Here is a 27,592-nt window from a genome sequence, read left to right on the forward strand (position 1 = left end):
AGAGATATTAAATGGAATGGGTTCCTGGGATGCGGAACTTGTAGTGTTAAAACCAGAAGAGTCCCAGGCAAACCAGGAAAGGTTGGTCCCCAGAGTGCAGAGTGGGGAACTCGTAGGCAGTTTTCAAGAAGCTCTATGTATGCCTAATTGAGAAGATGGTATCTGAGCAGAGTCTGAATGGGAGTGAGAAAGCTGGACATGTGGCCATCTGGGGGAAGAGCATTCTAGACAGAGGAAAAGAGCTGAGAAAAAAGCCCCACAGTGAGGACACATTTGGTGTGCGTGGACAGAGTGAAAATACTTACCACCCACCGACAGCAAAGTCAAAAAAGTGAAGTTTGACTCCAACGCGCAGTATTCAAATTCAGTATCTTCTACTTCTTAACATCTGATAATAGGCCTCTCCAAGCTCTCTAGGGGAATATTTTTACATTATTGGAAATATAAAAATAATAGGCTTAAATAGCTAGTGAATGGATAAACCTGTATTTGTGCCGAATCAACAAACTGGAAGAACTTGAACCCCAAATTCATTGTAGCTGTTCTTTAATATCCCTTTCAGTCATTCAGACTTTGTCAATATAATTAAGCCCAATGTGAAACCAATCAATGTAATTTTTCTTCCATATATTTCTGCCTTTGCCTTAATAATGAGATATGGGTGTGGGAATTCTAAAACATTCAATAAACATTTGGTATGACCATAATAACCCCAGCCTTAATCTGTACCAAGACTAAGTCAGCATTTCATAAGAAAAACAGGAACTTGCATGTTCTCATTATTTTAGTTCTTGTTGACAGCTTATCTGGATAATTCACACTGAAGAAAATCGTTAGCTGAGAAGGACTTTATATGAATTCCTTAGAGCTATGGTTTCAGTAAACCACATGATTGCATTAAATTTCATGTTCATTTTGCATACTGTGGGCAGAGTTTACCTGTTCAGCCAGAGTGAACACTTCAAATACAAACCAGATTTACAGAGCCCCAATCTTTCCTCCCTGGCCATTTTTAACTCAAGGATACATTTTGGCCTCATATGTACCAAATCACAACAGAAGTCCTTTCTTTTTATTTTTTTTAACCACATCCTAAGCAATTTCTCCAAGGACTTCCTCAGAGTTATCTGCAGATGGGAAAGGCAATTCACAATGCAATAAAATTTATAGCTCATAAAATTATGAATAAGCCAAACGTTAAAAAAGAAAAGTTAAACTAGGTTTAAAATGATTTTTACAATATCAACCACATGAATTGACACAGAGAATGAATTGCAAATGTAAGGGAAGGCAACAACTAAATGTTCCGTGCTCTCCGGGTGTTAAATGAAGACAGCCAGCACAGAACAAAGAGATCCAGGAAACAGTCCCTGATTTATCTCAGCAGAGGCGGCCAAACGCAGGCTCACAGTAGATTTTAAAAAAAAAAAAAAAAAGGCAGATTAACTGGTATGACTCTACGTAAAGCCCCCAAAAGGAGGTATTTGGAAATTAGGTGATGAAATGAAGTGAGTCATCCCCAAATCCTCAGTGTGGTGGTGGTGGTGTTGTTAAAGAGAATAAAAACACAAGCAAATAAAGAATAAAACAACTCAAACATTTCTTCTCTCGGTAGTAGGAGCTCTTTTCAAAAAGAAATACTAGAACACTTACCGATATCTAGAACTTCAGTTTTCCACTCCACTTATCTATTCACCATAGAAACCATCGAGGAAAATGACATCAGAATCTAGACAGATGATTAAGGAAAACACATACTATCAATGTCTAATCCAGAATTGTCAAGTCCTCACAAAGATGAGGCCTTGGTGGTCAACCTTTCCTGGTTGACCTCATCTATTCTATTGGCTCTAATAATTAACTATCCACTGAGGATTCCCAGTTCAACATCATTATGGCCCATATTCTCATTCCCAGGCCCACATTTCTATATCTGAATATCCAAATATTTCTTAGGAACTCCCACCGTATGCCTAAATTCAAGCTAAACGTGCTTTTTCTTCTGTATTCTCCATCCCGGTTAACCGTCTTTCACCCAAATGTGTGTGTGGGGACACGGCGGGGAGGGGATGAAGTCACCTTTCATACGTCCCTCTGTGGCCAGCATCCCTGGCCCATTCCACCCAACCAGCACACTTAGGCATCAATACCCACAACATGTCTATGGAGTTTACCTCTTCCTGTCCATTTCCAGCACCACTTCCTCTCAGGTTCATTCCCAGCCTTTTGCCTGCTTTGCTCCATATCCCCAGAGACTGACCTCTAAAAATTCTGTTTCTGAAGCCCCTTTACCAATTGGATTCCACTTGAGTTTGAGCAATTGGAGGCGGGGTGGAGTGGGGGGAGTGTGCACATGTAGAAAATTGGAGGCCTGGGGAAGGGGGAGGATCAGGAATACCCAGCCACACAGGGACCCAAGGACTCCATGGTTACCATCCTGCAGGGTTTACAGTTTCTCTGAGTCGAATTCCCTTTTTCACCTTTCCCACAAGGCAAATTCCCAGTTTTCTCAGGCCCAACTCAAACATCATCTGATCATCTCCTCACCTCAGGGGAATTCATCTCTCCTTACACAGGCATCTTACATAACCATCACATAACATGCTCTGGGCACTTTGAAAACACCTTCAGCATAGCACTCAATGTGCCCATGAAATTGGCTCCTCACTGAAGATATTCATATCTTGTTTATTATTAAATTACATAGGTAAGTTTTATTTCTTATCTAACTTGACATTTGACTATTCAGTTCTTCCAAAATCTACCAGGCAATCCCACTCCTGCCACCGCCCCCGTTTTCTTCCTACATTCCCATATAAGCAACTCTTTTTCTGACTTAAATATTGAAACCCTCCAACCTACCTTGTCTTGCCTTTGTTTTGCCTTCCCAGCCCTCCTCGAATGGCTTCAGCCATTCATATGTTTCCATTTAGCATCAGTAAACAACACAACCTATATCTCTGGTCCAGGTTTATCTCCTCAACCTCAAGTATGAATTTTCTGGACATCTATTTTGCTGTATCCCTCAGGCTTCTCAGAAGCAATCTATCAAAACTGAGTCCATTCTCTCCCTCACCCCCATGTACTTTCCCACTGCAAAACCCACTCACCTGTGGTCTCAGGATAGAGCACTGTGAAATTCTCCAGCAGAAACCTGGGAGTCACAATTGGTTTTCCAACCCCTAGCATGGGTATTTCAATCATTCGGAAATTTTTGTAATTTTTTTCCTCCTCCATTACTCACTAATCCATACACTGCCTTCTGCCCCTGTTAAAACACCCATCAGTAGGCTGTCATCACTTATCACCCAGATCATTTCATTACTAGCCAGTGTCTATGGCTTTCTATCTATTCTTCCCACCACTGCTGGAAAAATGCTCCTCATGGCTCTTTAGAATTTAGTTCTGACGCCATCGACCCACCATTGGAAATTTTGATTGCTTTCTTAGAATAAAATCTCAACTCTACATCATGACGCAGGACGTTCCACAATTTTGCCCTATCTCGCCCATCTATCACCTCGCCTTCCCTTCACCTTGTGCTCCAGCACCAGCAGAATATCTGCAGTTCTCAGTCTGTCAATGAGGTTTCACATTTGACTGCCTGTGGCTGCTCCTCCCTTCCCTCTTTGCAGAATCCACTTCCCTTCCTACATGGCCTAGATCACTGTTTGCATCCCATGGAGATTTCACTCGGGCATCTCCTCCTCCAGAAAGTCTCTCCTGTACCACCTCCTGAAGGTGAACTTCATCCATTATCCCATGATGCCCTGTGTGTACTTCTATGAAGACCACTGTCACTGTTTCCTAATTATATTTTTATTCTGGGCTCTACCATCAGAATATGAATTCCTTGAAGGCTAAATCTGTGTCTTTTTGTCTGGTCCCTCCCTACTTATTACAGCTTTCTAGCACATAACAGATATGAAATCAATATTTCTTGAATGAAGTAATCTCCTCATAGTTACATGTATACATGTATATATAGCATTTCTAAAATACATAATACACTTACTGGAGGAAATTGAAAGTTAAAGAGGACTTTATTCACCTTTGAATCCCGAGCAACCTAGCAGAGTGCTGGACATGCCACAGGTGCCCAATAAATGTTGAATTTTTATTGGTCCTAAATGGTCTAGAGCAAATTGATTTGGTGTCTCGGTTCCCTGGAAGATCATGCCAGCCTTCTGCCCTTTTCCTGTGCAAATTATTGAGTAAGTTATTTGTCAGTCACTTGAGGACATATATTGGGCAGAGCACAGTGAAAAGCTTAAAAGGTTTTGGTCTTTGTTCTCTTGGGATTTTATAATCTAAATATATACAAAGATGCATACATAAGTTTAATATAAGAGTCCATCACATGGACAAGACAGACAGGATCCTAATAACTCTAATAAAATAGTTCATGACTCCCCTGTGCCCTGTGGATCCAGAGATCACATTGTTCCCATTTGTATACGCGGCTTTATAACACAAAAACTTTTCTAAAAATTCATGTCAAGAGCTAGGAAATGAGTCAGAAAAAGACATCTCACTCTGTGAGATAACTCGCTCTAATTTCCTCATTAGTGAAGACGACACCGTCATAAAGAATATCTGCCAACAATCTGATATAAAAATGTACATGCATCATGAAAAATAATTGCTGTTCAATTACTATCGAATTATAAAGCCGTCGTACAGGTGCAATAAGGCGAGAGCTTTGAAAGTCTGAAAAACTGCTTAGCTTAGGTAATTACATGAGTTTGAATAAAGTCCCCAGAATAAAATGTGCAGAGTTTGAAGAAACAATGAAATCAGAACCAAAGTGCTATTTATAACTACATATTTTTAAAATTTTCTGATTTTTTTTCTCCTGCATACATTTTGAAAGGACAGGAATAATTTTTTAAACTCTGGGGTCCAGGGAGGGAGAGAGATGAGCCGTTCTTCCTTTGCTTTCTACCTCCCACCTCTCAAATTGGATCCACAGGGACAGTACTACAAAGACAGCAATCTAGCCATAACCATGCTAATTGCATCTTTTAAAGTAGTTAAATCTTACTTATGCCCTGTGCAGAGTTTACATATACAAAAAGTAAAATTTATAGGAAGGCAATTCTATGACTACTGTGAAAAGGATCCATTTCTTATAAATTTCCAGGGTCTTTAGCAAGGAAAATTAGAACCAGAAAACTAAAAAGGGCCTTGAATGTCATGTAATCCAAAGCACTTAGTCACCGTATAAGAAAACTGAGGTCCTGAGATGTTAAGTTTATTGTACAAATGTGTGCAGATAGTAGAACTGAGTCTAAAAACATGTCTACAATATTATGAACTTGATGAAGCATAAGCTCCATCAGTTTGGGTCAATTTTTAATTTTCAAGATACTCAGCCTTCAAAGCTCTAAGACAGATTTTTTACCCAACTATAATGTTATAGAAATAAAATCGGGCTGGCAATAAAGGGGCATGGATTTTACTGCAGGACAAGCTATTAATTAGTTAAGTTAGCAATCACTTCACCTGTCTGGCCCTCACTTGTAAAACAAGGAGCGTGGGCAAATGCCCTTTTCCAGATTTCAAACTGTGTCATTGTGATATCAGGTGCCAGTTGATCTAAAAGGATGAATTTTAAAAATCAGATGCCACCAGTCCTACCCCTGTATTCACATCTCCAGTCCTCCCTCCCCCATGGTAAGATACCTTCCTTAAGCAAGCCATCATTGTTTTTCAAAACATGTCTATTAGTTTAGGACCAAGTTCATATTCCAAGCGAATGACTGGTTTTAACATTCATCAACATTTTGAGTTTTCTAAACCAGTACTGCAGAGGTTATTTCCTCCTATATATCTTCCCTAAAATTGTTGCAGGCAAAACTGAAGTCTGAGGAAAATGACAAGGAATTAGTTTGACCTTCACATTGATTAACATAGCATGTGATTCAACTGCTTACATTTCTCTTTTAACGAAGAGATAACCTAGTGTTAAAAGTAACAGCCAAATTGTTTAGTTTACTCCACGAAATAAAAAAAAGTGACTCAAAAGCTTAAAATCAAAGTAGACTACTATTTTCTAATTAATTTCAAAACAACTAAAACATATCTATTTTCCTCCTTTAATAAAAACTTTAATTTTTCCTGAAGGTGATTGTTGTCCTGGTTTACGTTTAGCCGAGGCTGTGGTCTCCCGCAGCCATCTCTAGGTGTTTTTCAAAGGTATGACACAGTGTCCCATAAATTCCCATGAAATCCAAATGGTACTCAGTAGAGGTGAGTAAATAGTAATGTTCTAAGGCGTTTTTTCCTTGGAATATTTAACATGGTTACACAAAGCTTCACTGGGCTTATGTTTCACTTCCACTCAGAGCAAGAAGTAACTCTTCCCACATACCCACAGAAGGAATCTGATTCCCCTCTTTCATCACCAATTGGACATTCCATAGGTGCCTCAAACTCAATATGCCAAATGGCAAAGACGACTTTACCCCAGATCTACTCCTCTGTATTGATTAGCACCACGATCCACAGCTATGTCTACCCTAGAAACTTACTCCAACATCCTTGACACTCTCACTTCCTCATGCCACAAATCCAGTTAGTCCTGAAGATTCTGCCTCCAACTTTCTAGCAAATCCTGGCACTTCTTTTTTCCATTCATCTTTTCTTAGATTACTACACTAGTACTCTAGGCAGTAGTGGTAGTAAAAGAGGTGGCTAAGAATTATTGAGTCTTGTCGATACCTCTTAACTGGTACTTCTTCCACATTTCTGATCCTGGGCAGAAAAAAAATGATTTGGTATGAAAGACTTGAGCCCTTTATATCCTGCTTTATTATAGAAATTCATCCTATTTGGACAGGTCCAGCATATCAAAGAGGAATGACTTCTGTTTTGTAGATGAGTTCATTAGTGTCTTCTTTTTTCATTTTTTAGATTCCACATATGAGTGCTAACACATGGTATTTTTCTTTCTTTTTCTGGCCTACTTCATTTAGAATGACAATCACCAGGTCCATCCATGTTGCTGCTGCAAATGGCATTATTTTATTCTTTTTTTATGGCTGAGTAATATTCCATCGTATACATATACCACAACTTTTTTATCCAGTTCTCTGTCGATGGACATTGCAAACAATCTTATGGGTACCTGGGAGAAGGGAGTGGGAAGGGGTAAATTTGGGAGTTTGAGATTTGCAAATATTAGCTACTATAAATAAAAATAGATAAAAAACAAATTTCTTCTGTATAGCATAAGGAGCTATATTCAATATCTTGTAGTAACCTTTAATGAAAAAGAACATGAAAATGAATATATGTATGATTGGAACATTATGCTGTACATCAGAGAATGACACATTGTAACTGACTATACTTCAATATATGTATATAAAATAAAAGACTCCAAAGACAAAAATAAAAGACTAAAAGACTTGAATGACTTCAAGACCCAGTCAAAATTCCATCTTATAAAGCCAGTTATGATTTAGATTTTTTCTTATCTCTTCAGCTCCATTACTCTTTTCTCCCATACCCTTGGAGCTCCCCAGTCCAGGCCTTTTGAATCTGCTTCTGCCTTGAATCACTAGGGTTCAGCTTGGAATATGAATTAACATTTTCAGCAGAAAGCCTGCTGATGTCCACCAGCTTACCAGGAACTCAGGACAGATGTCTGCGTTAAACATAGAAATGGGAGCTATCAATTCCATATGCTTAAGCCTGTCTTTCTTTTTCTGTCTTGATCAAAGCAGAAAGAAAAATAGGGGCATATGGGTGGTGTCTGTAAGAAGTCAGAGTTCTCCAGAGGAACAGAACCAGTAGGGTGTGCAAATATACAGTAAGAATTTTATTTTAAGGAATTGTCTCACGTGATTATGGAGGCTTGTTGAATCCAAAGTCTGACTGAGGAGGCTGGCAGGCTGGAGACTCAGAAGAGAGTTTGAGTTCAAGTCCAAAGGAAGTCTGCTGGAAATTTTGGAAGAGCCAATGTGACAGGTAAAGTTCAAAGGCAATCTGCTGGAGTGTTCCCTCTTGCTCCGGGGGAACCAGCTTTTGTTCTCCTCAGGTCTTCAATGGATTGGACAAAGCAATCTGCTTTACTCAAAGTTTCTGATCGAAATATCAATCTCATCCAAAAACACCTTCACAGAAACATCCAGAATAATGTTTGACCAAACATCTGGGCACTGTGGCTCAGCCAAGTGGACACATAAAATGAACTATCACAATGGACAAGCAGTAACTCATTCCCACCTGACTTAACTTTATACAGATACACCTTCCATGTCAAGTTCAACGCAATAGCAAGATTCATAATAACAGTCCTTGCACAGTGGAAGAAAAACTCCTTAGGAGTGCAATGGCCTTCATTTTTGGTTATCCTCAGAGAAAGGAAAAGAATGGGACATTTTCTACATTCTTGGGACTGTCTAAGCTATTATCTGCAGGGGACAGAAGTAATTCTCCTTCACACTTGACAGAAGGATTGAGGAAGAGATATCATACAATTGCCAGAGCTTCTTTATAAAAGAGGAGTAGGGGTTAACCCAGAAAACGTCTTTTCTCCAAATCAAATCCATAGCCCAATATGCACCTTTCCATTTCTACTTGACAACCTGACGATGAAGCAAAAATTTCATTCCAACAAGTATTTGATGCACAATTTTTAACAGTTAAATTATAGTGAGGCCAGTTCCCATCCCTGTGTTCTTGACAATGCTTTCAGGCCACCTACCAAATCTCACCATCGGTGGAATTAAATGGAATCAACTGGCCTAAAAGAATAAATATCTCCCACTGACCTTTGTGCCTACCATTTATAATTACTGAGCTAGAAAAGCCTCCCTTAAAAATGTTTAATAAAGCATTTAGAGGACCTATGAAAAATTATTCTGTAAATACATATAAAACTTGAAAGTGTTACAGCAACACACTGTAAAACTACTTCAGAAGACACTACAGTTTTTTCAAAATTCATAATTAACTTGAGATTAGTTTACAGAAATTCTTTTCAATCCTGCATTGTTAAAAAAAAAAAATAGACTCCTTAAAAGCAGAGCTTACATTTCTGGTACGTTCCAAATGCAATCCTTGTGGGATCTGATGCATTCAGGCTCTGGATGCTCAGAAAAATCATGGATGGTCATTAGTTCATCAAATAGGCTTCTGATTAATTTTCTCTATTAAATAAAACACTTGTTTCAATATCTACAAGTATGGTTAAGATGATGACCCCACACGTTGACTTACGACTTTTGTCTGGTGATAGTATAGTTTTCTGGTGAAGACTTCTGGTGATAAGTATAGTTTTTACATTCCAAAAACAATACACATTTTTTAATTTAAAAAAAAAATGCCTGAAGTTTGTATTGCAAGTTGACATTATATATCAAGATGCCTAAAAACTTTCCCACACTTTAACCCAGTAATATTGTTTCTGAAAAACTAGCCTAAGGGTATAATCTGGGAATGGGAAGCTTTATGCACAAATATTCATTCTAGCATTGCTGATAAACACTTTTTTTCCCTTAAATGTGGGTTCATGGTCCAAAGTTAAAGAAAGATTGGCTTATAACTGATCTGAGACAAATGTAATGAACCCAAAATGGAAGAAGAGTTAAGTGAACCAAGCATCTATCTATTAATGCAACCATAAAAATTCATGTTTACAAAGACTTCACAATGGTATGTTAAAGTGCTTATAACGTTACCTACAAAAGGGGGTAGAAAACGTATTATACAGTAATTGTATACAATTATACAATTTAAATATTTACAGCCTACTAATAAAAAGTAGCCATCAAGGGGAAACATCAAAAGAAATGCTTCAAAAACATACACTGTTTGTTTTCTTCTTCTATTTTTAGACAGTTTCCAAATTGGATCTAATGAGCATACATTGCTTCTGTAACGGAGGACAAATATCACTTTATTAAGGGCGGCAAGAATGGGGAGGGACAGGGATGGAGAACAAGCCTGAGGCTGTGGGGGACAGGGTAGGGTTGCATAAAACTAAAGTATGCATAATTTCCCACTTAAGGGCTCAAGTGTGTTAACCAAGATGGTATTCAGTATTCCCTGCCAAGTGTTATTCTCAACGGGAGTTGGTATGTACTTGTGTTTTGAGCCCATTCTGAGTATTGAGAAATATTTGAAAAGAAAGAGGTGATTTCCTATTCTTTCAAATCTATTTAGCAAACATTGTTGCCCTCCATGACGTAACTACCCCCAAGCCCCAGGTTCCCACCACCAGTGGCCTGTTCTTGGGCAAGGATGCAGAGAGGAACCAAAGAATTGAAACGCAGTTATCATCCGGCCCTGGGAGGAGGTGGCGCCACCCTGCTTGTGAAATCACACTGCCGGAGTCCTTTGCCAGGTCCTGGCTACACGGCTGGTGACCAGCTTTCCCTTGCCTCTGGGGTAACAACAACAAAGTATCACTGAGGCTTCTTGGAAGCTGCAGAAACCAAATGGGGCAAATTTAAACCAAAACTGATTGGAAATTGAGTTCTTTAGAGAAGGAAAACTAGGCATACTTCCTGAAGGGTAAAAACCGGGGTGGCCCTGAGTTCTCCATTGGGGCCACGTGGGGAATCCCCTTCGGCGCACTGCTATCTCACTCAGCGTCCACCATGTCCAGTCTTGAGTCATTCCACTTATGATTAAAATTCCTGTGGAGAAACAGTAAAAAGACTATCTTTAGACCCAGTGCTGATCCCCTCAGCCAGAAGAAAGCCCCTCCAGGATCTCACGTAATAAATGGAAGTCATTCCCTGAAGGCAGGATGACCACACACTGGGGCTCACCCTAGACAATCCCAGTGTGTGTCTGTTTTTCAGAAATGACTATACATAACTCACACACATGCCCACCTTTGGCTAATAAACTGCAGGCTCACCCTACACAAAGGGAAAATGGGGCACTGTTTGCAAAAAGGGGGAGAAGCAATGCTGAACAGAAGAAAACAGCCACCGTTACAATGAGACTGTCAGAAGAGGGCAACACAAAGAGTTTTGCTCCCAAGCTCTCAGGTCGCAGATAAGAATCAGAGTCAAAAAGCCTTTATCGGTCTTTTGCTTTTGGCTCCAACAGGAAAATAACATTCTTATACTCACCCTCTATGTTTTGAATTATTATGACTTTGACCCAGTAATTCCATTCCCTTGTCTTTCTGCGTCCTTGAAGCTAAACCCTTCAATGTTCAAGTGATCTCTTTCACTGGTGCTTTCCTAGCTTGAAATTTGTGCGTTCCTGATTTTCCAAAATAGAACGCTAACATCCACTCCCCCAGCTGGAGGCTCAGGGTGATGCCAGACCTGCTATTCCCCAAAGCACGTGTGGGATCGTAGTTGGCTCCTGTTGCTGACTAATAATGAGTCAAACAGAACCTTTTGATTCTGATTTCCTCTGAGAAGCTGTTCTACAAGCATGGGGTCAACTTAAAGGAAGAGGGTTTCTGTTTAATATTTTCTCCTTTCACTAGTGCACTTAAATTACTTTCTTGCAAACTCCGCTTGTTACCTAAATGTACTAGCACTTTTGTTACCTAATTAGCTTTCTTATCAGAATTCCAACCAAAAATAACAAGACATGTAATAATGATAAGGTATCCTGCCCCCTCAAAACAGATTTCCTTTCGCGCTTTATCTCTTGGTACTGTTCTGGGCTTGTTTAATTAAAGTATCAGAAATTATTAGGCTCAAATTATTTCTTGATCTAGTGCTCAAATTCTCCTGAAAAACTGCTGCTTCTGCCTCCGTATTTAAACCTTTATCAGTGTGAGGCAGATGAGTTTTTCACACGTATGTAAACGGATTCATGTAATTCAATATAATTTTGGAGGAAGAGCCTAATTTAGCCTCTCAGTAATTAGACAAACAAATCAGATTTGGCTACGCTGTGCTTCCCTGCTTGAAACACGCGTGTCTCCTCTCTGGTGCTCCCGGATCAAGATGAACAACATTAAGGTGCAAAAAAACCTTATGAAACTTTAGCACAGAGTTGTGAAATTCAAAGCAAAGATCTTATTTATTTTTTCATTAGAGGGATGGGGGCAGAAATCACCAAGTTCAAACCACTAACGTAAGTAGTATTCAAGGAGGGTAGTCATGTCTGCTGTAGGCTTTAAAAAGACTGATGAGAGGGTACCCTTAACTCAGAGCACTGAGAAGGAGAAAACCGTAAGACATACCGGAGATTTCTCTTCATCACACTCTGTGAGAAAAATTCAGGTTGGAATCTGTTTGCTTCTGGTGGCGCTGTGTGAAAGGTTCACCTTTTTCGAAGTCGTCTGCAATATGATCCCCTTTCGCACCGTCAAGCTTGGCTATCGCAATGACCAGGCCGCCATTTTGAACTTGTGTTTTATTGGAACTTCAGTCCTTACCCCTGTGTTTGCAGGACGGCTTGCTGATGTCTGCCTAGGAAGAAACAAACTGGTACAGATTTGCTTATTTCTGCATTTTCTAGGTGAGTACCCTCTCCTGACTGGGTTGTTTTACAACGTATTTGAATAGATTTTGATTAGAATATTTGGTTTACATTATTTCCACCTTGCTTTTAGCATAAAATGTAATAAATCAGCTAACAATGTTTCAGTGTATTTTATTGTGTGTTTTAGCTGAGGGCTACTAGTAAGTGTGTGTGTGTGTGTGTAGTAGAGGGTGCTTGATACCTATATCATGGCACTGATTATATTTTTAATAATTGTCTCTAAATGTCGTCTTCTGTACTCTGTGAATGCCCTCCTTTACCCTACTTCTTATCACCAGCCCAAATTTGTGACAAAGTCTATGTGAAATATGAAGTTCATTTGCTTCACAATGCAAGTGAAATGTGCTAAAAATGTGTTCTGAAGTTCATGTAGAATAACTGAGAAATATCTTCATCAAGAGGTGGTCTTTTAATTAGTCATTTAGTAATTAAGGTTGCATATGAAGATGTGATTTCCGTATTATCAACTATGGCTACATGCTAAAAAATAAATGAATTTAAACACTACTCTGTGCTTCTTTACATAGTGAAAAAGAACTGTATCTACAACAGTTTGGGAGTGAAGTGATTGTGAAAAATGTTGGGGGGGAAATACCAAATTTGTCTGACAAGGTATAGAGATCAAGTGGATGAACAGTATAGAAATTTAGGCTGAGAAGTTCAAGTTGCTCTTCTAGACAAGGAGGTGTCATTGAAGATATGATGAACACATCTGGGAAATGCTTTTCTTCAATAAACAGGATGGACAATCGCAGTGAGAGGTTAGACAGAGACCAGAAAAATCTCAGGATGCTGGTGTAGGCAATGGAGAAGTCAATCCAGGAAAAAAAAAAGTCAAACGATACAACCCTTGTCAACTAAATAAGGGCACAAATATGATGGAAGAACAATAATTAACTCCACGTTCTGAGCCGAGGAACTTAGAAAGGTAAAGTGCTGCTCACCATCCCTGACATGCGCAGCTGAAATGCAGTTTGAGGGGGCAGGGGAGACGAATGATGAAGGGACGGGTATCAGGGACTCAGCGCATCACCCAATTCCAGGCAGGTGGTGAAGCACCACTCACTGAAGCCATGAGAGATTGATTTACGCTCGTACACTTCTTCACTGCTTCAGTCTGTGACATAAAAACTAAGTCACTGCACGGCAAATATTCGTTCAACATCCAACAAATATTTCTCTTTGGCTACTCCCTGCTATGCTTTGTTCCAGGATCTGGAATGCAACAGAGAAGAAAGTAGTCTGCATTTCTCTGAAGTTGACTTTCTGGTGTGCGGAGACAGGAGATAGTCAAGTAAATAGCTGTTACGTTGGGTAGTAATGTGTGATGATGATAAACAAAGCTGCGTAAGGGATCGGGATGGACTAGCCAGTGACAAGGTTGCTCTTCTGTATCTGATCAGGAGACATTTAAGCAAGGGCCTGAGTGACTTACTTTTCTTAACCTGCTAACAAGCCATGTCAGTAGCGTTCAACCTCTCATTGAACATGGTGATTCCTATGAGTCTAAATTCCCATGTAAGTCATTAGACTCAAACAGAAGTCCCAACTTTGGGATTAGGCAAACAAAAGACAAGTCATTTTCATGTCCGGTTCAGTGTCTTCCTCAAAGTTATTTCCTGGTGTCCCCCACTCATGGCTGTCACCAGTGTCACCAACCACTAAGCATTAGAGGTTCTATCAAAAATGTGTCTTCTGTCTGACTTGCTATAACCTTAGCTCAAAAATGCAGCCTTCTTTTCCTTGGCTATCACAATGGCCTCCTTACTGGCTGTCAGTCATCAGTGTGACTGCAGTATGCATACCTTTCTACCAATAGCATTGACCCCCTGCAAGAATAAATCTATACATTGGCTCTATTATCCAATAATAATAATAATAATAATAATAATAATAATAATAATAATAATAATAATAATAATAATAATAATAATAATTATTTAAAAAAGCCAGTTTGGTATCTAAGAACCTTTACAACCTGTCCCAAATTTACCTCTCCAGACTTCTCTCTCTACACAACCCCAGTCATGCTGAGCTTCTCCTTGCCTGCTTCCCTACTTTTCTAATGTTACATAGGCTCTCTTTTTCCTGCCTGAAACTGTCACCTTCCTTTATCTTTCCATCCCATATCCAAGTCTGGAAAACTCCTGGCTCTTCCTTCAAGACCCATGGAGTGTGTGTTGCTAGCTTCTCCATGCTCAACCACACTCTGATCAAACATATATGATTGTATTTGCCACTTTATAATATAATTGCCCACCTGCATGTCTGCCTTCTCTGATGGACTCATTAGCTCCTGAAGGGAAGAGCCACAGGACTGCTATCTGCACCCCGCCCCGCCACTTAACAAGGGCTATGACACATCATGGTGCTTTATACAGAGCCACCAAGCGTAGGTGTGCTGATTATGCAGGGCACAAGAGCGCACACCAAGAGAAATCTTTTTATCATGTATGTCATAGACTTGTATTTTTATTACATCCATTTTATAGCAGATAGAAATAAAGTTCTGATCTATTGAAATCAGTATATTATGACTTTTTTTCAAAAGATGGAAGTAAAGTGCCTTTTGAATTTATATAAAGGTTCCACTAAAAGTACTTTGTCTTTAAATAAACGGCTCCTGCAGGAAGCGGTTCCTCTGTCAATCCTCTTTGGAGAACCCTTAGCCCGGCCAGGCCTCACGTGACATTTTCAGAGCTAACAACTGAGAGGCAGAGAGAGAGAGAGAGAAGTGAGTTGCAATCTGAGTCACCTGAATAGGAAACATTTTAAACTCATTTAAAGGGTCCACCCTCCTGGTAAATCAATCTGTTAGCAAACAGCTATTGAGAGTGTGCATTCTTCACATTTGGAAAGTCGTTGTATGGGAGATGGAAAACTTAGACCCCACTTTTGCCTTTACGATGCTTATAGTCTTATTGAGAAAATTAACCACACAAAACAACTACATAAAAGGCGCATACCAAAAAATGTGAATGCCAAGTTAGTAAAATGGAGGGTAAAGCTAACATGGAGAAGCCATTTTGCACTAACCAAATTGACAACAACCAAAAAATGATGACTTGATTGTTTGAAGACAGGGATTTCAAGAGGAGAGATTTCAAGAGATTACATCTGGGTTACCCTGTAACATCAGGCAAGTCATTAAGCCGCAACAATCCTGTTTTGGTCTCTCTCTCTCTCTTTTTTAAAATCAGAATTAAAAAATCCATCCTCTGACATCACAAAGCTTTTCCAAGATAAAACAATACAGTAGGCAAAGTTTTTCTGCAAACTATAAATAGCTTAGCAAAAGCATGGAATTGAAATTGGTAATTTTTATCAGACACAGGAAGGCTTAAAGTTTGGTCTCTGCAAATGGAAGTGAAAGGAACACTCCACTCTCCTTTGCACTCTCTCCTCCCTCCCTCCGACTTGTACCCCACCCCTCACCTCCCACCCCTCACCTCCCAGCCCTCTCCCCACCCTTCTCACCTGTGCCTGCAAGTAAGGCAAGAGGAGTAACAGAAGTAAAAGGGGCTTTAAAAGGAGAAAGGGAAGTAAAAATCGAAAAGAGATGCCATGTTCTCCTCTAAAGACAGTAATCGTCCTTCTTCAAATGTCTTGTTCAATAGGCTTCCGAGATGTCTGAGGCTGAGTGTTCTCTCAAGCTATTGATTAAAAACAATAACCCTTGTTAACCGAGGTTCTCTCTGGGGGCGGGGTTACAAGCATCTTCAGTTTCTCACATCAGGCACTGCTGAATTGTTTTAATGTTGCTAAAATGGACCTGATTCACTTCCACATTCTCAGAGAAAAAACAGTTCAAGTCTGAGGGGGGAAAAATAAAAACTAGGGCTCTGGAATAGTTAAAAATATATATTCAAGGAAATATGAACATTTAGGAAAATCGGGTTACCTCCAGAATTGCCATGGTTAGGTATTTTCATAAGATAATCAGATAAGGAGGGTAGGATCAGAGGAAGAAGCTTGTTCATGGTGGGGCTGGGGGGTCAGTGGTCTCCGCCATACTCCTTCCCTTTCTTTCTCTCCCTACAGGCACCGCCTTGTTGTCTGTGGCCGCTTTCCCCCTGGGGGATTTCTATGTAGGCGCTCACCACGTGATCAACAACATACCGGAAACGGAGCGGAAGAGGCTGTTTTACGCAGCACTGTCGGCCATCTGCCTCGGCACAGGAGGCGTCAGAGCCATCGTCTGCCCCCTGGGCGCCTACGGCCTTCAGGAGTGTGGGTCCCAGAAACGAGTGTCTTTGTTTAACTGGTACGTGGCACCTGCTACGAGAGAAAACGGGTTTATGACTTCCCTCTGCCTTTGCGGATTTCTCCTTGCTTGCTCTCTGGTCCCGTTTTGATGGTTGTGGTTCAGTCTTGGTCACGGCTTGGGCCGGGTCAGCGGGGCAATCGTACCTGTGGCAGTGACTCAGCCAGTAGCCGAGGGAGCCTGTGAGTCAGGTACAGGCCGACCCAGCTGACCAGCACCTTCCTGAAACACACTGACAGATTTACACTCCCGGCAAGCAAGTGTGGACTGGCTTGTCATACTGAGTGGAACGTGGCTTTGGAGCCAGACGGGCCTCGGTGGAAGTCTTTACACAGCTGCCTGCCTGATCGTGGTCGAGTCATTTCCTCTTTATGAGTTTAACCATTTCTGAAGGGTTATAATAATACATCTTCTTGGGTTTTATTACAGGCAATAGTATGTCTTTTGCTGGCAGAGAACCTGGCACGTGGCAATAACCAATAAGCAGCAGCTGTTATACTATTAGTTAACCCCACCTTGTAATAGACTAATTTGGCAGGGATGATAAATCCAGACAGAAGATGAGAGGGATGGAAAAAGGATTTTACAATTTGTTAAAACATCAACCATAACCTCTGTTTCACATCCACGTCACCCCCAGCACCTGAAAGAATTTGTTTTCCATGAAAACCAAACCACCTTTCCCTGAATCTGTGTCTCTCCCAACGAGTTCTTATATAGTTTCATGTGTTTTTAAGGCACCAATTATTATTATGAAATGCAAACTCAAGAAAAAAAAATTGAAATTTTGACCTTTAGATGGAGCATTTCAGCATTTAGTGGAGAGTTTTGTGGTTGTTACTGTTATGCGTCAGTGGATGTCAGAGAGATCTGAGATACATTAAGTCTTTTTCTCCCTCTTCTCTGTGAAATGGGCTAGCAACATTTTTCTAAAGTATCCTGTCTTTCCGTCAGTGTTAGAAATGGATACATGCATGCAATGCACAGATAGCAGCAGACAAAATGTTCAAAGAAAATTTATATTAAAAGCATTAAATGAAAAAAAATTGGAATAAATATTATCTAGGTTCATGTAGCTACCTAAAATAGTTCCTTTTCCTCTTTCTTTCCTTCTTTCTTTCTTTCTTTCTCCCCCCTCCCCATTATATTAATATTACAAAGCACTCAGGTCTATTTTGGATTAAGTCCAAACGTCGGAGAATAATGCAGTTTTACCAAAGGTGGAAGGAAACTTTTACTTCCTTATAGCAAATTCTGCCTCCTTGACCTGCCCAAAGGAGAAAGAAAAATCCTTTTTTTTATTCTATTCGCAGGTTTTAATCCTTAATTAGCAACATCATTTTGATTAAATAAGACTCTGGAGGATTAAGACTAGAGAGCAATCAGTTGTTCTGAAAGATAGCTCTGGAGAATTTATTGTACTGTGGTCTTAGTCGTTCAGAGTTGTGTTTAATCAAAGTGACATTTCTCAGTGTTGATTACAAAGGAGACATTATATGAATGAAATATTTCCTTGGGGAACTGGAGGGGATTCCCAAGGGGTTTGTGCTTGAGGACATTGGAAAGGGACATGAGGGATGGGGTGAAAATGAATTTCTGTCGCCAGGCCAAATTTGGGATGAACACATTTCGATTTGGTTATTATTATTTCCTAATTTCAATAAAATCTCGATAAAAAGAACCATGCAGTATTTTTCAAACCTAAAATTAAGCACCTAGAAATATGTATAAAGAATCAAAGTGTTATTCTTTAAGATGATAAAAGACGGGAGAAATGAAGCTCCTTGAAGGCTGAACCTGGTTGTTTTGTTTTGTTTTGTTTTTTGTTTTTCTCAGTTCAAATACTAAACTATAGGAAAACTTTTATGAACAGCTGCTTGTTGCAGTTTATGGAAATGCACCTTCATTCTATTCCTGTACCTACTGCAGGGGTTGGTGGCAAGATGGACAGAGACCCTGCGGGGCAGCCAGCTGTCAGGATCCTGGCTCTGTCACTCAGGAGTCATGGTCTTCAGCAGGTTCCTTCAACCTCTGAGTCCCAGGTCCCTCATCCATAAAATGGGGATACCATGGAGGGCCCTTCTATAGCCTTTACACAAAGAATCCTAGCGCATTATAGGGCGCTCAAATCAGGACAGCTGCAACTGTTATGACTGAACGGTGAAGAAGTCATCAGCTAAAACCATTGTCCAACTTCGGGGAGAGAGGGAAGCCATTTTAGGGGGAGGCCATCTTTACAATGAACAGCCCATTGATTTAGAATCTATTTCTCCAAGTCAAAAATGCCTCCAGACATTACAAGCCTGGTTCATATATTGAATTTCAGTAGTCTTTAAAAAAGCAACATACCATTTAAGCCTATAACCACTTGAAGACGGCATCCAGTTGCATTTTTAGCACAGATGTCAGATGTTCATAGTTCCGAGGCCTTTAATGAGACGTGCCACTGCGTCTATGCCACCTAAAGCTTCCCAACGATCATGTTAAGTAGTGTAGACTGGAAGTCCCAGGCATGGAAAGCATCACGTCCGAGCAGAGCTGCCAAAATGTAGGTGAGAAGAACCTCTCCCCGCCAACATTACCATCTGGTACTGGATCTTCCTCAACGATGTACTTCATTGAAAAGAATAAAGCTAAACTCCCTGAAATCAAGAGGCGTGACAGTCTGCCAACATCTCCTTGTGTCATTATCCAGATCAGACCCCGTCTCTTGCAGCATTTTCCAAAATCTGAGGTGTGCAATTACGAGCCGCCACATTGGAGATCGCGTAGGTAAATACACCCGTGCAGAAACTTTTCCGGAAGCCAAAAAGAATGGTGGATAATTAAGTCTGCTCACGGCCGTAATTTTAAATTCTACCGCAATTAACCTTAAATCTCACTTCCACATTTCTCTACTTACTTCACCTGGTAATTTGCATCCCATCTGCAGGTCGTAGTCTGTTGCTCACCAGTTACCAGAGTGAACTGTACATGATTTAAAAGGCCCAGAGAGTATATGGGTAAATTTCTCGAAGAAGTCTAGAGACTGACTTTTTCCATCCCAGAAATTCTGAATCTCTGGTACTCGATTCTATAGAATATCTGTCTCATAGTAAAATGTTCTGATTGTAATACACTTGCTCAACTGTAATGTCTTTTATCTTAAAAAAAACATGAGAGGTGAAAAAAAGTTATTATCCCACAGCCTTTATTCCTGCAGCTGTTTTAATATTCACTTGAGTGTTATTTGAGAGCAGTGGGTCTCAATCTTAGACGTCCATGAAAACCACCTGAGGACTTACAAAATGCTGATGCCTGGGTCCTGCTACCGGAGGCTCTGGTTACGCTGGCTTGAGGTGGGAACCAGAGATCAAGGGTTTTCTTTTTCAAGCTGCCTAAGTAAATCAGGTCTGAGAACCACTGCTCTCAAGCAGTGTTGTGTGACTTTAAGAATCACTTGAGGGATTTGTTAAAAAATGTTCCTCATGCCCCACCTCCAACCTCTTAGATCAGAATTTCCTGGGAGTAGACCTGGGAAATGTGCATTTTTAGCAAGGGCTTTGGAATTCTGGAAACAGGTCCAGAGACAGAAGGCAAAGGGGATTCCAAACATGGTCTAGACATATTCTTGAAAAGAAAGGAAACTCAGCATTGATGGAAGGCATCTATTTTTGTGCCAGGATACTTTGGAAATTTTTGATGATTCATAATCATTTTTCTAGACACTGAAAAATCTACCTGAGTGGGGAGGGTATAGCTCAAGTCGTAGAGCATATGCTTGGCATGCAGAAGGTCCTGGGTTCAATCCCCAGTACCTCCTCCAAAAATACATAGTCCTAATTACCTCCCTCCTGTGCCAAAATAAAATAATTAAACAATACAGTAATAAATAAATAAAAATATTTTAAAAATCTACCTGACTGAGAAATTCTACCTAATCCTTGAGAAGAGAAACAAAATATGAACTTACATAATCCTGCCATACTAAAATCATAATTTATAAGGTCCATCTCAGCTAACAAAATTAAAGCAGTTCATAGGATAGTCTTATAAATATTCATTAATACAGGCATAACTCGTTTTATTGTGCCTTGCTTTATTGTGCTTCACAGCAATAAAATTGTTAAATTTTATAATTACCTTAAAATTTTATAGTTACATAATTGTATAATTACATTAAAATTTACAAATTGAAGGCTTGTGGCAACCTTGCGTCCAGCAAGTCTGTCGACACCATTTTCCAGCATTTGCTCACTTTGTGTCTCTGTGTCGCATTTTGGTAATTCTCACAATATTCAAACTTCATTATTATTATACTTATTATGGTGATGTGTGATCCGTGATCTTTGATGTTACTACTACCACGTGCTGAAGGCTCAGATGATGGTTAGCAATGTTTAGCAATAAAATTCATAGACTATGATATACCATAAACATAACTTTTATATGCACCGAGAAACCAAAAAATTCATGTGACCTGTTTTATCTCGGTGTTCTGGAACCCAACCCGAGGTGTGCTTGTACCCAGAATATCCTGAGTTGCATACTGAGGAATAGCTTATAAAAGTAGCTTCTTAAAAAATCACTAGACCTTCCAAAATTCTACTTGCATGGGCTCTAACCAAGTTTAACAAATGCTACCCGCTCACCCTAATAACCACAGGCACCTCCTTCATTATTTTTGCCAAAATTGGAAGCTTTCAGAAAATACACTCAGAATTCCTCTGCAACATATAACCATGTAAATGAAAAAGTACTGAGGAAAAACAAAACAAAACAAAAAGAAAGAAATTTCTTACAGTTCTTACTGATCCTATGGCCTCCTGTTTTTCTGAAGCCTCGCTCAGTCTCTTCAGCTTGGTAGGTACATCAGCAGTGACTTCTGTTTTCTCAGTAAATACACAGTGGTTCGAAGATCTTAAAATCAGGAAATGAGAAAATGATACACGTTGTTAACAAAAAATTCAACGAAGTAGATTTGAAGCCCTCACTGGCTTTATTAGGCAATTCACGAATTGGGCAACATTGCGTCTAGTAAGCAGAAGGGTGCTCTGAGGGGCTGTGCAAAATGGAAGGTTTTTATAGGAAGACAGGTGGGCAAGGGGGTTATTATCAGAAGAAAAGAAAGGGCTGTTTTTAGGCCAGGGTGTCTTCTTCTGAGGGGGAAGGTCGCAGCCAGGGTTTTCCCAGGTAGCTTGGCTCTTCTTCCCCCGGGGATGGAGAGGGTCCGTAGGATGGATTACCTCCCTGGGGCTGCCCAGAAGATTTCAGACTGGTTGAGTACGATTACATTTCTAAGGAAGCATGAAACTGCAGTTAAGCCGAGGATTAAGTCTGGGTTTGGTATCACGGGCTTTAGCACGAGTGGCGCCATTTGGGGCCTGTGGTTTTCCATTCAACAACATAAACAACTGTTAAAATCGGGACGTTGGCAGAAGATAGGGGAACAAAGAGAAAGAGAATGAGAGCGAGTTCAGAGAGTGAGAGGCAGAGAGAGTGAGAAAAAGAGAGCGAAGCATTTCCCCCAATTTCTTAATTAAAAATAAACCTTTTACCTTAATCTTTCTGTCTATGCCCCCAAATCAATGATCTTCCTTTAATTAAACTGCCTTTTCTTCAATAGCACTGTGGGGGAAAATTTATGGATGAAAAAGTAGGAACAGCAAAATTTCCTTTCGGTTCTTCTCTCTCCAAATTCATGTCTGCCAGAGTATTCTTTGAAGTACTTCAATGGGGCAATAGTTATGCTAAAAGAAGCAGAGATTGACAACAGCCAGCCATGAAGAAATCAGCACCCCAGTGATTCCTAGACTCTTCCAAACAGTTCAGTTTTAGCCAATTGAAGAGCCACAAATCCCCTTGTGAATTATCTCAATATTGTTCAACGCAGAATAAAATGTTCTGTCTGAACTCTTTGAATTGTCCATTAAGGCTGTGAAGACCTGAAATTTTGCCTCCCCTTTTGATACCTTCTCAAGTAGGTTGGGAAAGGCCATTGAAAACTGTTTCTCTTAATGGAAAAAAAAAAAAAAAATATATATATATATATATATATACGTAGATATAACTGAATCACTTTGCTGTATATCGAAAACATTGTAAATAAACTATACTTCAATTAAAAAAAATTGTCATGGAAGTATTGGTAATAATAAACCCTAAGCAGCCTCAAAAAAAAACCTGTTCCTCTTACAACCACTTAAAAATAAGTCTGAAGCATGTCAAAATTGGTCAAAGAGTTGACGTTAAAAATTATTACTAAATAAGGTGACTATTTAAAACAAATAATCTCAGAAGGATTGCTGACTTTTGCAGCAACAGGGCATTTTTTTCCTTCATCTGTATGCAACACCATAGAATCATGAAGACAAAAAAAAAAAAAGACCACTTATATTTACTCCCAGTTATTTGCAGTTCCCAGTCTGTGTTTAAACGTAGACTAAAGAAACATATTTTTACTGCTGCTTTCAATTTTCCTTAATCACTGGTATTTGTTTTGCTTTAGTGCTTTGCTCTCTGACTTTCTGTGTGAGAGGTGCTTTATATATTCAATTTGCTGGTGAGCTATGAGATGAAAGGAGTCTTAATGGTGAGTTTGAAGACTGTGGCTTTTTATTTCTTGTTTTTTTTTACAGTTGATACATATACAATTTCACCCTTAATTATCTATGGCTTGTCCTGTCCATGGATCAACAAAGACATATATAAAACATGATTGTACTAGGTAATTCTTTCAGAAAATTACACAATCAAGTAGGTTCGGTGGCATTTGTTAAAATACACTCAGTACTTTATATGTAATCTCTTCCTTTCCGTAGACATTCAGCACTATAATTCTTTGGTTTCTAAGTACATTTCACAAGATGTCAGCCTTGGAAGAATTGTAATTTTCCTTGACCCTCTTCAGAGCAACTCAGTTTACGTCTCTCTGTGGTGTCCTGAAGAGTCATATGGAGTCCTCTTGGATTTTCTGAGCAATACTTAGCATTTGAAAAAAAGAGTTTCTTAGAGATTGAAAGACTGTAACATTGCCTGCAGCCCCACTTCCCTTGGGGGCTACAGCCACAACTCAAGAGTGCAGCTTGCAACAGCCCCCAGGGAAGATCTGAGGCTGAGCCTAACGACAATTTCCAGTTGTCCTAGGAAATTCTAACTTCGTACCTCCCCTGCAGTGTGATCAATACACTATTGTTAGTGGATTACAATAAATCGGTTTACTCAGCATGGCCATGTTGGACACTGGATTACTTTCCTAGGTCAGTTCCTGAGAGTTTATGTTCATCATCTTGAATGGGGTGATCATTTCATGGGGGCACGTGCATTCAAAACTTATCAAATTGTGCAGTTTAAGTAATGCAGTTTATCATATCTCAGTTATGTCTCAATAAAACTGTTTTAAAAAATAAAGAAAAAAGCAACAGGAATAAAGATAGTATGGTATTAGTGTAAGGGCAGATTAGCAGAATAGAACTGAGAACCAGAAAAAAGACCAATTCTCAGGTCAACTGATTTTCAACAAATGTGCCGAAATATTCAATGGGGAAAAGATTATCTTCTCAATAAATTCTAGAATAACTGGATATCCTATAGGAAAAAATTAGCCCATGACTCCTGACTGAAAAATTAATTCAAAGTGGATCACTGACCTTTCATAGAGATCTAAAACCATAAAACTGCTAAAAAATATAAGGATATTTGTGACATATGCTTAGGAAGTAGTCTTTACATAGGGCACAAAAGACATGAGCCAATAAAAACTGATGAATGTTGAAATTAATTAAAATTAAAAACTTGCTTATCAAAAGATTTCACTAAGAAAATAATGAGGCAAGCCACAGACAGGGAGAAAACATTTGTAGGATATATATTTGACAAACATGCCGCAAGAACATATAAAGAACTTTTACAAATCAATAACAGGAAGATAAGTGAACCGAATGAAAAATCATAGAGGGATTCCAGGACAGACCAAGACAGTAGCCCCATTCCTTCCAGGTCCTCCTTTTTACATCTAAAGAACCCTGGACATAACACAACAAATCAACATGGAAGATTCTAAAAGGTAGAAAGAAGGCAGACTCTGTCTAGAGATCCTAGAACCTGAGACAGGAGAGCAATGAGTTGTCTGGGTTTTCCTTTTGCTAACAATGAGGGCAAAAGTGAAATAAATAGGAAGATTCAACTCTTAAACTATGTAAACTTTCCCAGGTTCACCAGGCGTGTATTCAATATTCAGGTGTTGTCTGTGGCTTCTTTAGAGTTACAACAGAGTTGACTTGCTGCTGTAGAGACTATATGACTTGCAAAGCCTAAAATGTTTATATCAGGCCCTTTACAGAAAAGTTTGTCAACTTCTGCTTTAGAGAAAAGAGAACCTGCTCTTAATACATCCATTCTAAATGGATAATGAAACTGAGACGACATGGCCCATGTGTATTCACTTAGTAAGAAAGTTAATAAACGAAATGCAGATGGCCAACAGGCACATGAAAAGATACTCAACATCACTAAGCATCAGGGAAACGCAAATCAAAGCCACACTGAGATGTCACCTCACACCAGTCAGAATGGCTATCATCAAAAAGAACACAAATAACAAATGCTGGTGAGGGTGTGGAGAAAAGGGAACCTTCGCACTCTACTGGTGGGAATGTAAATTGCTGCAGCCACTGTGGAAAACAGTAGCGAGGTTTCTCAAAAAACTAAAAATAGAGCTACCATAGACCCAGCAATTCTACTCCTGGGTATATATCCGACAAAAACAAACACAGTAATTTGAAAAGATACATTCACCCCAATGTTCATAGCAGCATTATTTACAATTGCCAAGATATGGAAACAACCTAAGTGTCCATCAACCAATGAATGCATAAAGAAGATGCGATATATACATATATGTATGTGTGTCTGCACATGTGACACACACACACAATGGAATACTACTCAGCCACAAAAAGAACAAAATTTTGCCTTTTGCAGCAACCTGTTTGGACTTGGAGGGCATTATGCTAAGTGAAATGAGTCAAATAGAGAAAGACAAATACTATATGATATCACTTATATGTGGAGTCTAAAAACTACAACAAACTAGTGAATATAATAAAAATAAGAAGCAGGCTCACAGACACAGAGACTAAACTAGTGGTTATGGGGAGGGAGGAGGAATAAAGGGTTGGGGGGAGTGGGAGGTACAAACTATTGGGTACAAGACAGGCTCAAGGATATACTGTACAATGTGGGGAATATAGCCAATATTTTGTGATAATTGTAAATGGAAAGTAACCTTTAAAAATTGTACAAAATTTTAAAAAAGCTAATAGACAATATTTGCAAAATCTAGTTCAGCTACCATGCCACTATTTTAGAGCTTTTACTTATTAAAAGCTTCAAATATATTAGGCATTGGTATCTGAAGTAGCCCAATGGTAATTCTATTTTTGTCTCTGTATCCTAGGTTTTACTGGATCATGAACCTAAATGCAACTATTGTCTTTCTGGGAATATCTTATATCCAGCACTCAGGGGCCTCGGCCCTGGTTTTACTCATTCCTTTTATGTCTACACTTATGGCTCTGATAACTTTCCATATGATGCGCTATAACCTGATCTATCAGCCAGAAAAATGTAAGTAAATCACCCTTTACGTTAATATTTTTTGGTTCTTATGGTTTTCTTGACACATCTCCTTCCTCTCTGAGTCCCTATAACTTCTCTTTCAACTCAGAATTTGTAGAGTCTGCCAGTTATTACACTTGAAAGCAACAGAGTCTGTAAGGAGAGCAATAATCTCTATCTTCTTTTATTTTTCCCTTGTTAAAACAGTTTTAATAGTGGAATATTTTTAACATAAACCAAAGTAGAAAAAAAAGTCACATATGAACCCCATCTGTCTAACTCTCAGCTTCAGCAGTTCTCAGTTCATCACCACTCACTTTTTCCCCATCCCAACCTGTAATGCTGAAGCATGTCTTATGTGTGAGTATAGAAAGACTTTTAAATACTTTTAAAGTATAATAACAGTGTCATTCACACACACAGACTTTGTTAACTTAATCAAGTTGTGTCTGGTTGCTGTTAAAATCTCTCTGATTTTTTCTATTTTAAAAATGTGTTTATTTTGTTTTGTTTTGTAATTTGTTCAAATCAAATACAGATGAGGCCTGTGTACTCCAAAGAGCAGCTATGTCCCTGAACCCATATATATTCCCCTCTTCCATCTCAGTCTCTCTCTTTTCAGTTTGTTTTAAAGTCATCTGAGCATTGCATGGAGCATCTCCCATAGTCTGGATTTTGCTGATGACATCCACATGCTGTCATCCAATAAGATTTTCTCTTCTTTATCTCCTCTAAGTTGTCTGATAGACATAGATCCTTGATTAGATTCAGATTTTATTTTTTTTTAGCAAAATTCCTTCATAATAAAATTTAATTTTGTTTTAAATCATAAAGAGTTTCATGTATCTAAAATTCATGTATATAGAAAACAAACATGGCTTCCAGGAGTGAAGGAATGGGTGGAAGGATAAATTAGGAGTTCAGGATTGGCAGATACTAACTGCTATACATAAAATAAATAAACAAGGTCCTTCTGTATAGCACAGGGAAGTATATTCAATACCTTGTAATAGCATATAATGAAAATAAAAAAAAGAGAAATATGTATCTATACCTGAATCACTGTGGAGTACATCAGAAACACAACACTGCAAACCGACTGTATTTCAATAAAAAAAAATAAAATTCATGTACAAACAAAAATTATATTCTTATATCCCCTTGATTCCTTTAGGTGTCTATTCACATATTTTTAAGGAATTATCCTCTCATTTTTTAAATTAAGAAAATATTAAAATTGTATATATGTCTATGTATCTC

The 27,592-nt window shown here is 39.1% G+C and overlaps 1 protein-coding gene and 1 long non-coding RNA gene across 11 annotated transcripts in view; one reads left to right on the top strand and one right to left on the bottom strand.

Annotated features, from left to right (window-relative positions):
- Positions 1–7,072: 7,072 nt before the first annotated feature.
- Positions 7,073–27,592, bottom strand: part of LOC116661295 — a 49,870-nt gene continuing 29,350 nt past the window's right edge. Inside the window, exons 5-11 of one of the 10 annotated variants that reach the window (XR_004317148.1) lie at positions 22,273–22,342; positions 21,517–21,634; positions 16,591–16,749; positions 15,949–16,124; positions 12,170–15,178; positions 7,848–10,649; positions 7,073–7,129 (exon numbers count right to left, since the gene is read on the bottom strand). This is a non-coding gene — a long non-coding RNA (uncharacterized LOC116661295). Of the gene's footprint in view, positions 7,130–7,797; positions 10,650–12,169; positions 15,179–15,948; positions 16,125–16,590; positions 16,750–19,084; positions 20,532–21,516; positions 21,635–22,272; positions 22,343–27,592 lie in introns of those variants that run through there. The other 9 variants (XR_004317154.1, XR_004317151.1, XR_004317150.1 and 6 more) reach the window with 9 other exon arrangements.
- Positions 12,038–27,592, top strand: part of SLC15A5 (solute carrier family 15 member 5) — a 65,829-nt gene continuing 50,274 nt past the window's right edge. Inside the window, exons 1-3 of the mRNA XM_006192098.2 lie at positions 12,038–12,447; positions 16,513–16,735; positions 26,172–26,341. Of these exons, the coding sequence (XP_006192160.1) occupies positions 12,087–12,447; positions 16,513–16,735; positions 26,172–26,341 (754 nt within the window). The 5' untranslated portion in view covers positions 12,038–12,086. The remainder of the gene's footprint in view (positions 12,448–16,512; positions 16,736–26,171; positions 26,342–27,592) is intronic.

This window comes from Camelus ferus, chromosome 34 (genome assembly GCF_009834535.1).
Source record: "Camelus ferus isolate YT-003-E chromosome 34, BCGSAC_Cfer_1.0, whole genome shotgun sequence".
Classification (NCBI taxonomy): Eukaryota; Metazoa; Chordata; class Mammalia; order Artiodactyla; family Camelidae; genus Camelus; species Camelus ferus.